At 43.0% G+C, this 14,719-nt stretch overlaps 2 protein-coding genes across 2 annotated transcripts; one reads left to right on the top strand and one right to left on the bottom strand.

Moving 5' to 3' along the window:
- Window positions 1-469: 469 nt before the first annotated feature.
- LOC123730794 (heat shock factor-binding protein 1) lies at window positions 470-4,394 on the bottom strand. The gene is made up of 4 exons (XM_045708767.2): window positions 4,231-4,394; window positions 3,613-3,679; window positions 3,075-3,199; window positions 470-876 (listed from the first exon to the last, which is right to left on the bottom strand). Exons 1-3 carry the CDS (start codon window positions 4,276-4,278, stop codon window positions 3,078-3,080), a joined length of 237 nt encoding a protein of 78 aa, XP_045564723.1. The 5' UTR covers window positions 4,279-4,394; the 3' UTR covers window positions 470-876; window positions 3,075-3,077.
- A 1,391-nt stretch (window positions 4,395-5,785) lies between these two features.
- LOC106587961 (solute carrier family 66 member 2) lies at window positions 5,786-14,519 on the top strand. Its single transcript, XM_014176621.3, has 3 exons — window positions 5,786-5,942; window positions 6,439-6,655; window positions 12,385-14,519. The coding sequence occupies exons 1-3, from the start codon at window positions 5,855-5,857 to the stop codon at window positions 12,557-12,559; spliced, it is 480 nt and encodes a 159-aa protein (XP_014032096.3). The 5' UTR covers window positions 5,786-5,854; the 3' UTR covers window positions 12,560-14,519.
- The last annotated feature ends 200 nt before the right edge of the window (window positions 14,520-14,719 follow it).

Raw genomic sequence — 14,719 nt, 5'->3', positions numbered from 1 at the left:
CATTCTGCACCAAGTTTTAAAACGAAGCATGATATTTCAGGGTTGTTGTCCTTATTTGACAGTGTAGATCAGTGCCCAAACCTATGTAATTCCATGGTAGTTCGTGTAATGACACATTTGTAACATATACCAGTTTGCAATGTGTCATACACTGACTTTCCGATTGAAAACGTTAGAATAAATTGCAGTAGCATACAAGTTGTGCATTTCTATTTCACGCTTCCCTCTGTTACATTTTTAAAACATTACTCCTTGAGTATGGTGGATGTGGGTGTTCACTGCTTTTTAACCATTTCCAAACCAGGGCATTATATCCTTCTCGAGGGTGCATTTATTCAGAGATATTGACAGCTTCTTTGAAAATAGGAAAATATACAGTGCCTTGGAAAACAAATATTCACATTTTGTGCACAACTCATATCCTCGAGGCACTGCCGTTTTCAACCTGTATGAGAGAAGAGGACCAAAGTGTATGCAAGCCCTGGTTTATTGTGAAAAAGACTGAAAGTAAAGAAATCTTAACACACAACATTTTAGAACATTTGAATAGCAGTAAATGTTTTGTGTTGAAATATTGTTAAAATGTTAAATTGGCTAGTTGACATAATCAGTTACTGGCCCAGTGAGTCACCTGAGTGAGCCATTAAGTGAGCCACCTGAGTGAGCCATCTCAAGTTAAGGAAAATATAAATTCAAAAACCAAACAAATGTCAAGAGTGAACATTATTACAAGAGTTAATATGACTGTAAATATAAAACATGTTACATACACAGTAAATCAAAATACTAACAATTTAAAAAAAAACTTAAATATACAATACTCCTGAAAAACTGTCTGTTTCCCATTTAGTCTCCACCATCCTGTTACTTGGAAACCTGAAAGTGGAAAGAGAAGAGGAAACGTTAAATAAACCAAATATCTCTCAAATCACAAAAAAAGTCGTTCGTAGAGCCTGACCGATACAGTGCCATCAGAAAATATTCAACATTCAGTTGTGTTACAGCCTGAAGAAGAAGAATCTTGTTCAACTGTTGCCATGCACCTGCAAACAGTTTGCTCAGATGTGCGAGTGCCTTTTGAATTTTGAGTTGTGTTACAGCCCGAATTCAAAATGGATTACATTTACCCCCACCCATCAACACACAATACCCCATAGTGACAAAGTGAAAACATGTTTAGAAGTTTTTGCTCATTTATTTAACATGAAATACAGAAATCTAATTTACATACGTATTAACATCTGAGTCAATACTTTGTGGAAACACGTTTGTAGGCAAATACAGCTTTGAGTCGTCTTGGGTATGTCTGTATCAGCTTTGCACATCTGGATTTGGTGATTTTCTCAATTTTCCTTGCAGATTTTCTCACCCTCTGTTAAGTTAGATGGGGAGTGGCGGTAAACAGCAATCTTCAAGTTTTTCCACAGATTTTAAATGGGATTCAAGTCTGGGCCACTCAAAGACTTTCACATTCTTGTTCTGAAGCCATTCCAGCATTGCTTTGGCTGTATGCTTGGGGTCATTGTCCTGTTGAAACGTAAATCTTCACCCCCAGTCTAAGGTTGTTTGCACTCTGAAGCGGGTTATTATCACAGATTGTCCTGTATTTGGCTCCATTCATTGTTCCCTCTATTGTTACCAGTCTCCAAGTCCCTGCTGCTGAAAAGCATCCCCCATAGCATGACACTGCCACCACCATGCTTTACAGTAGGGAATGTGTTAGACAGGTGATGAGCTGTGTCTGTTTTATTCCAGTCACTGATTTACATTCAGGCCAAAGAATGTAATTTTTTTTGTCTCATCAGACCACAGGATCTTTTGCCTTATGCTCTCAGTCTTTTACATGCCTTTTTGCAAACTCCAGGTGTGCCGTCATGTGTCTTTTTCGCAGGAGTGGCTTCTGTCTGGCCACTCTCCCATAAAGCCCAGATTGGTGAAGTGCTGTAGAGACTGTTATCCTTCTGACAGGTTCTCCCATCTCAGCCAAGGAACTCTAGATCTGTCAGAGTGGTCATTGGGTTCTTGCCCAGTTGCTCAGTTCGGTCAGACAGCCAGCTCTTGGCAGTCTGGGTAGTTCCAGATTTTTTCCATTTCCTATGATGGAGACCACTGGGCTCTTGGAAACTTTTTCAACACTCAATTTTTTTTTTTATACCCTTCCCCCAGATAGAATTGTGATTAAGCATACAGTATATCTCAGAGCTCTACGGACAGTTCCTTGGACTTCATGGTATAGTTTCTGCTCTGACATGCACTGTCAACTGTGGGACTTTATTTACACATACAGAGATGTGTTTCTTTCTAAATCATGTCCATGGCCACATGTAGACTTCAAATCAAGTTGTAGTGACATCCCAAGGATGATCAAAGGAAATTGGATGCAATTTGGAGTGTCATAGCAAAGAGTTGTGAATACTTATATTGAAAATGAAATACAGAAATATTTCATTTACATATTTTCAATATAAAAAAAAAACATGTTTTCACTTTGTTATTATAGGGTATTGTGTGTAGATAGATGGGTAGGGGAAAAAAATACATTCAATTCATATATAATTCAGGCTGTAACACAAAATGTGGAATAAGTCAAGGGGTATCAGTACTATCACCAATATTGTCCTTTTTAACCTCTATATCGGTATGGGCCGATATTCACTGATAACCGATATTGAATAAACAGAATGAAACAAGGGAATCTCATGCTGATCTGAACACCTGCAGCCATTTTCATGACATTATTATTGTCACAAAGTATGACATCAACATTTGAAGCATAGTTATTGGACAATTGCTCTTTTGGATGGAAATGTATGAGAATTCAGAGTAGAAAAATGACACTTTTTCACTTCCCACTCTAAAAACAATATATCGGCATAGGTAAGTTTTGCCACCCCAAAAATCGTAATCGGACCCCAAAAAAACATATGGATCGGGCTCTAGTAGTTACAATCTGAAAACATACACAGTGTTGTTGACAAATATTGGAGAGTTGAAACAACCCTTTGAACACACACAGAGATCTATAGGAGATGAGAAAAACAAGCAGAACGCTCTGTGGACTCCATGTTGATTACCTTTTAAGAAGAACCCTGTTCCTCCTTGACCTTGTTCTCCGCCTCCATCTCCTCCACCCCAGCCTGGGTCATCAGGTCACCAATGTTCTTCTCCAGGTCATCGATGCGGCCACTCATCTCATCGAGTACTCTTGTCAAGGAAGTGGGAACAACATTCAGGTACCATGCCTACTATACAAAATATCCCAAACTCCTATCCATAGAACTAAGAACTACCAATCCCTTTGACCCAATCTGTCTGCTTGTTACAGCGGTCCATCAGTAATACAATGCCGATATTAATGTTCTGTATTTTGAAATGTTAGCAAAAGTTGTACATTTCACTGTTATTAGTCTACAACTGTTGTTTACGAAGCATGTGACAAATACAAGCGTGATTGATTGATTTACAAAATTGCTTCAAACCGGCTGTATCTGAATGATCAAGTCATTGATATCATTAGACTACGCTATGAGCAATCCAATAAAATTGTAACATAAAACTGTGTCATTCTGAAAGTCTGTCTTTGATAGCATTGAAATTGTGAAGGCAGGATATTTCTTCCAATGATCTGGTCTGACATGGTCTGGAATTTATCCTGCGTCTGCTGCAGCAATGTCTGGACCTGTAGAAAATGAGGAGAAGGAGGACAGAACATGTTGTAATAACTGTTTGTTGCAATGTGTGGGTGGACACGTTTATATCCTGTAGTATAGCAGAATCTTAGTGCATGCATGCATACTATTGAACCTTGTGGGCGTTAAGCTGCCTCCGATGCCTACACAACAGGGTGTTGCCTCCACCGCTGATACCATGGAAACCATTGGGATTTGCAGTTTTGTCGCCAAAAAACAAAAGTCAAGCTTTACAAGCCGGAACACAATTACATTTAGCCATCTATCACCCATCTATCAGTTACATTTCAATAATAATAGCTGTAGCTAGCTAGCTAAACAGGACTAAAACAAAGGTAATGTAGCTAAACAGAATTTGACTGCAACTATTTCATTGGAAAAAAGTTAATGTTGCTACAAAAACGATTGGAGAAAAAAACAGTTATAGCAGCACTTTAGCCAGTTAGCCAGCCTGCTAGCTAACGCTAGCTAGTTCTCAGGTTTTCAAATGGGATACGATATGGCAAGGATTTGGGACCGTTAGCTAGGTAATAAGACTCACCACCCCAGTCAGGTCCTGTACAGATTTCGGATCCTGGATCTCTGACATTGCACTAAATTCGTGGCGCTGCTGTACGATAGACCACTGGCTAGTCTGAGACGTCTTCCTTCTCTGCACACGAAGCGAAACAACCGTGAATGACTGAGGGAATTATTTTACACTGGCCTGGATTGAACCGGGCAATGGCCGTTTACCTCATCGGGTAAAAACGGAGAGGGAGGAGCGCCCTTCTCAAATGGAACAGTAATATGCACCGCTTGGTCATGTTGTCAACAGGGCAGAATGGTGCATCCTCCAGAAACATACAACATATATTTTACAATAAAGTACATTTTCTAACTAGTTTTACTTGGGATGGCAGATAAAGGGTTTTTATCAAAAGCAATCACGTGGAAAAAGACATACTCTAACTAATTACTACACGTGCTTGATTACCAAACTTTGGTTTTGAGCCAATTTCGCCGTTTTAGTCAGAGCATGGCACCTGCTCATGCCCGTAAGGCAGCCCGGTTCCAAATGCAATCAACTTTGAGCCGGTGCTAAACACGATCACACGGGCGCCAGAGCGAGATTAATCGAATCCGTCACTGACTAGCTACAGACCCCCAACGAAGCGTGAGCATTCTAAATCTCGCGAGTTTACCAAAACGGGAAACGAGCAAACGGTACTGGATTAGAAGCCTTTATAAAATAATGCAACAACATTAATGAGTATTTGGAAGAAATAGAGCAGAACCTGGAACATGATGCATGGCGAACAAGCATTTAGTAGGACATATATATTTGAAAGGAAATTGCATCCTCCTCGATTTGGTTGATGAAACGCACATTTATTTAATCGCCATTCATTTTCTGCCGGTTGAATTCACTCAACTCTTGACTTTTTCTTATCCTGGCTTTGATTAACAAAAGCCTCCCTATCAAATAGGTAGGTTGGCTACAGTCCGTTTTTATTTCTCACCTCGTGTTGATTTGTAATTCATGCCAGAATAAGAGCTCAGCAGAAGTTTCAACTTTGAAACAGGTTACAGTTTGTCTGACTGATTTGCAGTTGAAAAGTAAATAAACAAAACTACGACAAAATCTTACACATTCTGTTTAGGGCCTACCTATATGCACAATTGAACTAACGGAACTAAAGTCTGGCATTATGTTCGGTGCATTGGATCAGAGCCTACTGGTGGAAAGCTGTGCTGTGGTGTCCCATGAGTTGTGAGAGACATGGACAACAGACTGGGTCTGGGTGATGAGGAGGAGGGAGATGTGGGGACCCTGTGGCACTCTTTGGACTGGCTGACATCCTGTGTGATGGTGGTTGGAGGGGCTCTGCCCTACGCCTCACAGTACCAGCAGATCCTTCGGACCAAGAACACAGACGGCTTCTCTACACGCGTCTGCCTGGTTCTGCTGGTCGCTAACATCCTCCGCATCCTCTTCTGGCGAGTGGGTTTTGGGTGTGGGGGGGGGGGGTAGTAAGGTTTACCTGGAGTTAATGCAGTGTCAGGTTTTCTGCTAATGTGTGTGTGTGTGTGCGCGTCTGTCTGTTTTGTTTGTGTGTGTGTGTTTTCACACCTGCAGGTTTGGGAAGCAGTTTGAGGTGACTCTGCTCCTGCAGAGTGTGGTGATGATTCTCACCATGCTGGTGATGCTCAACCTCTGCTGCTCTGTACAGAACACCAACCGTATCAGCACCAAACAGCAACACATCACAGGTAACAGCAAACATATAGCACCCATAGAATAACTATCTAACAGCCATCTAACTTCGGCTCCAGGCTTTAGTTACGTTGAAAGCTTGTGGCAAAGGCTAACAACAACCATTTAAAAACCATAAGACAGCCATCTATCACCATCTATCCACCATTTTAATAACCATCCAGCCACCTCTGCAGCTGTTCTATTGTTTTACCACTGGAGGGAGATATTAACCTTCCATTATTTACCTGCTGTCTGTGTCTCTCTGTCTGTGTCTCTCTCTGTCTGTGTCTCTCTCTGTCTGTGTCTCTCTCTGTCTGTGTCTCTCTCTGTCTGTGTCTCTCTCTGTCTGTGTCTCTCTCTGTCTGTGTCTCTCTCTCTGTCTGTGTCTCTCTCTCTGTCTGTGTCTCTCTCTCTGTCTGTGTCTCTCTGTCTGTGTCTCTCTGTCTGTGTCTCTCTGTCTCTCTGTCTCTCTCTCTCTCTCTCCATCCACCCCATCTCTCTCTCTATCAGATCTGGATCCCCGTTTCTTTTGGAGCTGGGACGGCTTTGAGGACTACCTCATCTTCCTGTTGGCCTTCACGCTGCCCTGTGCCTTCACCACCCTTCTCCTCCTGGACTCCTCTCTGTTTGTGGAGTCCCTAGGCTTCCTGGCCGTGCTGACGGAGGCCATGCTGGGGCTACCACAGCTGCTCCAGAACCAACGCAACCACTCCACCACCGGCATGAGGTGAGGCTGAGGAAGCAAACACATTTTCTTCAGGAAATTGACCCACTCTACTCAGATGAAGGTTACCCGCCCTCACTCACCTGCTTGTCTCAGCATCCCCTACCAGCCATCACTCACCTGCTTCTCTCAGCATCCCCTACCAGCCCCATCTCACCTGCTTCTCTCAGCATCCCCTACCGTCCCTCACTCACCTGCTTCTGTAAGCATCCCCTACCAGCCTCCGCTCACCTGCTTCTCTCCATCTGCTCTTCATACCCATCTATTCCTCCCTCGGTTTTATAATATAATTTAGCCGTGATGGCGAACAGGGATGCAGACCCTGATGAGTGTTTTGTTGTTACATTTGAACATGTTATACATTGGAGCAGAGCGAGCCAAGTTGATACATTGTATAATTTAATTGCTTGGTATAACCAAGTCTGAGTAGGCTTTGCAATTACAAGTTCGCTAGCCTGTCACACAGTCTCTTGCGTGCCAGAGGAAAAATGGAGCACAGCTTCGCAACAGGCATGCCTCCAGCGTTACAGCAAAGAAAACGCCTTGTCTCAAAAAACATGACCAATATTACCAGAGCTACCTTTTTTTCTGCACAATTTCGTGCGCATTTGATATAATTTCACAAAACCATGTCGTGGGCGGTTTTAAACTAATCCCGGTTTGATAACGAACCAAGTCATGTTCAGTCATGTTACCTAGCTAGCTAACAACCTGGTAACTTCGCACTAGGTTTAGTCACATCTGATTGGTGTTTAACTGAAGAGAAGAACAGGTTTCATGTTTTCCCCTTACTGCCACATATCATTATGCATGTTTAATAGGAAAATATAAGCACCCACCAAATTAGTTGTATTCCTTCCTGCCATTCCTCCAGACCAATCACAGCTAGGCCTTTGGATATGAGCCAATCAGCCATTCCATGCAGCATTCTATTATACAGTGAACAGGGTCAAGTTAAATTCAATGTGTTTTATTGACTAGGAGGGTGAAATTAAATTCAATGTGTTTTATTGACTAGGAGGGTGAAATTAAATTCAATGTGTTTTATTGACTAGAAAGGAGAAGTGAAATTCAATGTGTTTTATTGACTAGAAGTGGAAAGTTACATTCAATGTGTTGTATTGACTAGAAGTGGAAAGTTACATTCAATGTGTTGTATTGACTAGAAGTGGAAAGTTACATTCAATGTGTTGTATTGACTAGAAGTGGAAAGTTACGTTCAATGTGTTGTATTGACTAGAAGTGGAAAGTTACGTTCAATGTGTTGTATTGACTAGAAGTGGAAAGTTACGTTCAATGTGTTGTATTGACTAGAAGTGGAAAGTTACATTCAATGTGTTGTATTGACTAGGAGGGTGAAATTAAATTCAATGTGTTGTTTTGAGTAGAAGTGGGAAGTTAAATTCGATGTGTTGTATTGACTAGAAGGGTGAATATCAGTGACCAGTTTTTTTGTGTAACGCGTAGGCAGAACATTTAGAAAATGAGAACAAGCTTTTCTAAATTTAATTTAAAAATAAATAATATTTGCTAGCAACAACTGATTTTTAAATGAATTTGCCCGTGGAACAAGTTTAGAGGGTGCAATATAATACAATGATATAATATAGGTGACCCCTGGATCCACAACGTGGCCTGGGAGGCTCACAGGAATCCACAGTAGGCCCACTCTATCAATTATCCCCTTTTCAACTCATTACTTCTTGTATTCCTAGCACTGTAATTTAAGTTTTAAAACTGCAAAATTATCTTTGCGCCATGGAAACATTTGTACTATTACAGGAAATTAGCTTTAAAACTACAAATGTTCTCTCTGTCCCATGGCAAAATGTGTAGAATTGTAGGAAATTACCATGAAAACGTCAAAATTCTCTCCAATTTGAAGAGGGGGGGCCTTTAAAATGTCCTTTCCCAGGCCCGAGACTTGGTTAGTCCGACCAGGAGCTGCAGCAGTAAAACTCCTTGTATGCTTGTAGTTGCTGAATGTTTTTTCTCATCGTGAGGTGAAGCTAATGAGTGTTTACTCTGATGAGAGCTGTCCTCTGAAACACATTCCAGCCGTACCCTGAGACACACTAACCAACTAAATGAACTAAGTTTGTCTCAAATGGCACCGTATTCCAAATCAAATCAAATTTTATTTGTCACATACACATGGTTAGCAGATGTTATTGCGAGTGTAGTGAAATGCTTGTGCTTCTAATTCCGACCATGCAGTAATATCTAACAAGTAATCTAACCTAACAATTTCACAACAACTACCTTATACACACAAGTGTAAAGGAATGAATAAGAATACAGTGGGGCAAAAAAGTATTTAGTCAGCCTCCAATTGTGCAAGTTCTCCCACTTAAAAAGATGAGAGGCCTGTAATTTTCATCATAGGTACACGTCAACTATGACAGACAAAATGAGATTTTTTTTCCCAGAAAATCACATTGTAGGATTTTTAATGAATTTATTTGCAAATTATGGTGGAAAATAAGTATTTGGTCACCTACAAACAAGCAAGATTTCTGGCTCTCACAGACCTGTAACTTCTTCTTTAAGAGGCTCCTCTGTCCTCCACTCGTTACTGTATTAATGGCACCTGTTTGAACTTGTTATCAGTATAAAATACACCTGTCCACAACCTCAAACAGTCACACTCCAAACTCCACTATGGCCAAGACCAAAGAGATGTCAAAGGACACCAGAAACAAAATTGTAGACCTGCACCAGGCTGGGAAGACTGAATCTGCAATAGGTAAGCAGCTTGGTTTGAAGAAATCAACTGTGGGAGCAATTATTAGGAAATGGAAGACATACAAGACTACTGATAATCTCCCTCGATCTGGGGCTCCACGCAAGATCTCACCCCGTGGGGTCAAAATGATCACAAGAACGGTGAGCAAAAATCCCAGAACCACACGGGGGGACCTAGTGAATGACCTGCAGAGAGCTGGGACCAAAGTAACAAAGCCTACCATCAGTAAAACAGTACGCCGCCAGGGACTCAAATCCTGAAGTGCGAGACGTGTCCCCCTGCTTAAGCTAGTACATGTCCAGGCCCATCTGAAGTTTGCTAGAGAGCATTTGGATGATCCAGAAGATGATTGGGAGAATGTCAGATGAAACCAAAATATAACTTTTTGGTAAAAACTCAACTCGTCATGTTTGGAGGACAAAGAATACTGAGTTGCATCCAAAGAACACCATACCTACTGTGAAGCATGGGGGTGGAAACATCATGCTTTGGGGCTGTTTTTCTGCAAAGGGGCCAGGACGACTGATCCGTGTAAAGGAAAGAATGAATGGGGCCATGTATCGTGAGATTTTGAGTGAAAACCTCCTTCCATCAGCAAGGGCATTGAAGATGAAACGTGGCTGGGTCTTTCAGCATGACAATGATCCCAAACACACCGCCCGGGCAACAAAGGAGTGGCTTCGTAAGAAGCATTTCAAGGTCCTGGAGTGGCCTAGCCAGTCTCCAGATCTCAACCCCATAGAAAATCTTTGGAGGGAGTTGAAAGTCCGTGTTGCCCAGCGACAGCTGATATGAGTAATGTAGTGTATATAAACATTATTTAAAGTGGCTAGTGATACAGTTTTTTACATACATTTTTCCATTATTAAAGTGGCTAGAGATGAGTCAGTATGTTGGCAGCAGCCACTCAATGTTAGTGATGGCTATTTAACAGTCTGATGGCTTTGAGATAGAAGCTGTTTTTCAGTCTCTCGGTCCCCGCTTTGATGCACCTGTACTGACCTCGCCTTCTGGATGATAGCGGGGTGAACAGGCAGTGGCTCGGGTGGTTGTTGTCCTTGATGATCTTTTTGGCCTTCCTGTGACATCGGGTGGTGTAGGTGTCCTGGAGGGCAGGTAGTTTGCCCCTAGTGATGCGTTGTGCAGACCTCACTACCCTCTGAAGAGCCTTATGGTTGTGGGCGGAGCAGTTGCCGTACCAGGCGGTGATACAGCCCGACAGGATGCTCTCGATTGTGCATCTGTAAAAGTTTGAGTGTTTTTGGTGACAAGCCGAATTTCTTCAGCCTCCTGAGGTTGAAGAGGCGCTGCTGCACCTTCTTCACCACGCTGTCTGTGTGGGTGGAACATTTCAGTTTGTCCGTGATGTGTACGCTGAGGAACTTAAAACTTTCCACCTTCTCCACTACTGTCCCATTTATGTGGATAGGGGGGGTGCTCCCTCTACTGTTTCCTGAATTCCACGATCATCTCCTTTGTTTTGTTGACATTGAGTGTGAGGTTATTTTCACTGACACCACACTCCGAGGGCCCTCACCTCCTCCCTGTAGGCCGTCTCGTCTACAGGGAGGGTGAACAGGGAGTACAGGAGAGAGCTGAGAACGCACCCTTGTGGGGCCCCACTGTTGAGGATCAGCGGGGTGGAGATGTTGTTACCTACCCTCACCACCTGGGGGCGGCCCGTCAGGAAGTCCAGAACCCTGTTGCACAGGGTGGGGTCGAGACCCAGGGCCTCGAGCTTAATGACGAGTTTGGAGGGTACTATGGTGTTAAATGCTGAGCTGTACTCAATGAACAATGGATGTTGACTTAATGGTGCTTCTTCATTATCATAACCAACAGGTTTTGGCAGACAGCCAAAACCTATAATGCAATGCACCTACACAGTGCACTATCTGGGGAATAAGTTGGCATTTGGGATGTATCCTAATAATACTCAGATGACACCCGGCTGTCTGCCAAAACCTGTTGGTTATGATAATGAAGAAGCACCATTAAGTCAACATCCATTGTAGAGTTGCGGTCACGATGATGTGAGACTGTCAGCCATACCATGCTTCTCTGTTTAAATTAAATTGGATTAGATAAATAATCATTAAGATGAGCTACATGAACAGATGCCAAGCTAATACCAGTTTGTGGCTTGGCAGAGGGAGAACGGTGCGACTGCAGACCACAATTCATCTGCAGGAATCCCTCCATATACTTTGTTTGGTACATTTTTATGCTATGACTCCAGGAGGCAGGTGCGCTCCAGTACAGTAGGTGGCAGTAACCGTATGCTAGCTAGACCTAAAGAAGACTCCGGTACACATCAGGCGGGAGCCGGCACCGTGTGCTAGTGTAACAGTGTAGTTTTCGTCCCTCTCTTCGCCCCGACCTGGGCTCGAACCAGGGACCCTTGCACACATCAACAACTGACACCCACCGAAGCATCGTTACCCATCACGCCACAAAAGCCGCGGCCCTTGCGACTCAAGTGGAACAACTACTTAAGGTCGCAGAGCGAGTGATGTCACCGATTTGAACCGCTATTAGCGCGCACCACCGCTAACTAACTAGCCATTTCACATTGGTTACACTAGCTAGTCCTAAAGTGGACTCTGTTACACCTTCTGGGTGTCATAGGGCTATAGGGTCATGTTGGACTGCCTCAGACACCAGTCAGCCTGGCCTACAGACCTTCTGGGTGTCATAGGGCTTTAGGGTCATGTTGGACTGCCTCAGACACCAGTCAGCCTGGCCTACAGACCTTCTGGGTGTCATAGGGCTATAGGGTCATGTTGGACTGCCTCAGACACCAGTCAGACCTATTTGACACTGATGATCAATAATTACCTCTTCAGTAAAATGACGGTGCTCAAACCGAACTAAAGATACACCTGGAGGGAAACAGGTGCAGCACCATGTTTCCTCTTCTCAGTGACTGTCATTCAAAGTGATGGTCAATGATCCTGTTTCTTATTGACATGTTTTCTGTCTTCAGTGTGAACATGGTCCTACTGTGGATGGCCGGGGACAGCTTCAAGACGGCCTACTTTGCCCTGAAGGAGAGCCCGCTCCAGTTCCTGTTGTGTGGGCTGGCTCAGGTACTGGTGGATCTGGCTATCCTCTATCAAGTGTGTCTCTACAGCCAAGACCCCTGGGACAAACTGGCTTAACTAACGCTAACCCTAGCTAACGCTAACCCTAGCTAACTCTAACCCTAGCTAACTCTAACCCTAGCTAACTCTAACTAACTCTAACCAACTCTAGCTAACCCTAGCTAACTCTAACCCTAGCTAACTCTAACCCTAGCTAACTCTAACCCTAGCTAACTCTAACCCTAACTCTAGCTAACTCTAGCTAACCCTAGCTAACTCTAACCCTAGCTAACCTTAGCTAACTCTAACCCTAGCTAACTCTAATCCTAACTCTAACCCTAATCCTAACCCTCTATCAAGTGTGTCTCTACAGCCAAGACCCCTGGGACAAACTGGCTTAACTAACCCTAACCTAACTAACCCTAGCTAACCTCAACCCGCAGCTAACTCTGACCTTAGCTAACCCTAACTAACTCTAACCCTAGCTAACCCGAACAAACCCTAGCTAACTCTAACCCTAGCTAACTCTAACCCTAGCTAACACTAACCCTAGCTAACTCTAGCCCTAGCTAACTCTAGCCCTAGCTAACCCTAGCCCTAGCTAACCCTAGCCCTAGCTAACCCTAGCCCTAGCTAACGCTAACCCTAACTAACCCTAACCCTAGCTAACCCTAGCCCTAACTAACTCTAGCCCTAACTAACCCTAGCTAACCCTAACCCTAGCTAACCCTAACTAACCCTAGCTAACTCTAGCCCTAACTAACTCTAGCCCTAACTAACTCTAACCCTAACTAACTCTAGCCCTAACTAACCCTAACTAACCTTAACTAACCCTAACCCTAGCTAACTCTAACCCTAACTAACCCTAGCTTGGAGAGGAGAAGGTGCTCAACTAAGGTGAGATGAGGTTCAACCTGGCCACATCTACATCATGTTTATTATGGTACACTGGGAACCAAAACAAGTTCAGATAGTACCTCCCTGTTTCTGTCAGTTTGGGAGCGTTTTGTTGCATTTCCTGTCTACTGACAACAGCTACAGGGTCAACAACACATGTCAACACAGGAAGAGCCACCAGTAGGAGTCAGACATAACAGTCATACTACAATGCCAAGCGCAGATATACTGAGTGTACAAAACATTAGGAACACCTGCTCTTTCCATGACATAGACTGACCAGGTGAATCCAGGTGAAGCTATGATCCCTTATTGATGTCACCTTGTTAAATCCACTTCAATCAGTCTAGATAAAGAGGAGGAGACAGGTTGAAGAAGGATTTGTAAGAGTTGAGACAATTGAGACATGGATTGTGTATGTGTGCCATTCAGAGGGTGAATGGGCAAGACAAAATATTTAAGTGCCTTTAAATGGGGTATGCTGCAACGCTGCTGGGTTTTTCACACTCAACAGTTTCCCTGTGTGTATCAAGAATGGTCCACCACCCAAAGGACATCCAGCCAACTTGACACAACTGTGGGAAGCATTGGAGTCAACATGGGCCAGAATCCCTGTGGAACGCTTTCAACACCTTGTAGAGTCCATGCCCCAAAGAAGGCTGTTCTGAGGGCAAAAGGGAGAAGGTGTTCCTAATGTTTTGTAACTCACTGTAGTTCACAGGAGTGAACAACATTTCTATTCAAGCAAATTTTGATTGAGCTTCATGAGAAGACCAGTATTTATGAAGTTGCCAGGTTTCTCATTAATGTATTCATGTATTTATTTGGGCCGTTTTAGTTTTTCTATTCAAGCTATTTTGACTTGAGTTGTATGAGAAGTGTTCAGTATTTATTAAGTTGCCATGTTGTTCTTGAATGTCATGTTAGATTCCCAAAATATAAATATGTTTTTTTTTTTTTTTTTTAGTTTGATGTTGATACAGTTATTTATTGGTCGGCCAGTCCTCGCGTCGCTCTTCTTTAATGCTTCATGTCTTCACAGTAATACATACTACTTGCTTCAAGTATACTTCGAGGATAAGAACACAATTTGTGTTTTTAAAAGTGTTGTTCATGAAAATAAATGTGACATCATAATGTTTCTTGTTTCCTTATTATTGTCCTCTGCCTCAGTGTCAGATATAAATATCCCGTTGTGATACCGACACTGGGGGTCATCTATCTAGATGTTGTATTGAATACACTGCTACCTATGGAGGTTCCTGTCAGGGGGACATTCTGGGGGTCTAGATGTTGTATTGAATACACTGCTACCTATGGAGGTTCCTGTTGGGGACATTC

This window comes from Salmo salar, chromosome 26, assembly GCF_965601325.2.
Source record: "Salmo salar chromosome 26, fSalSal1, whole genome shotgun sequence".
In the NCBI taxonomy this organism is placed as follows: Eukaryota; Metazoa; Chordata; class Actinopteri; order Salmoniformes; family Salmonidae; genus Salmo; species Salmo salar.
The sequence above is the reverse complement of the archived record's forward strand: the minus strand, read 5'-3'. Positions and strand labels throughout refer to the sequence as shown.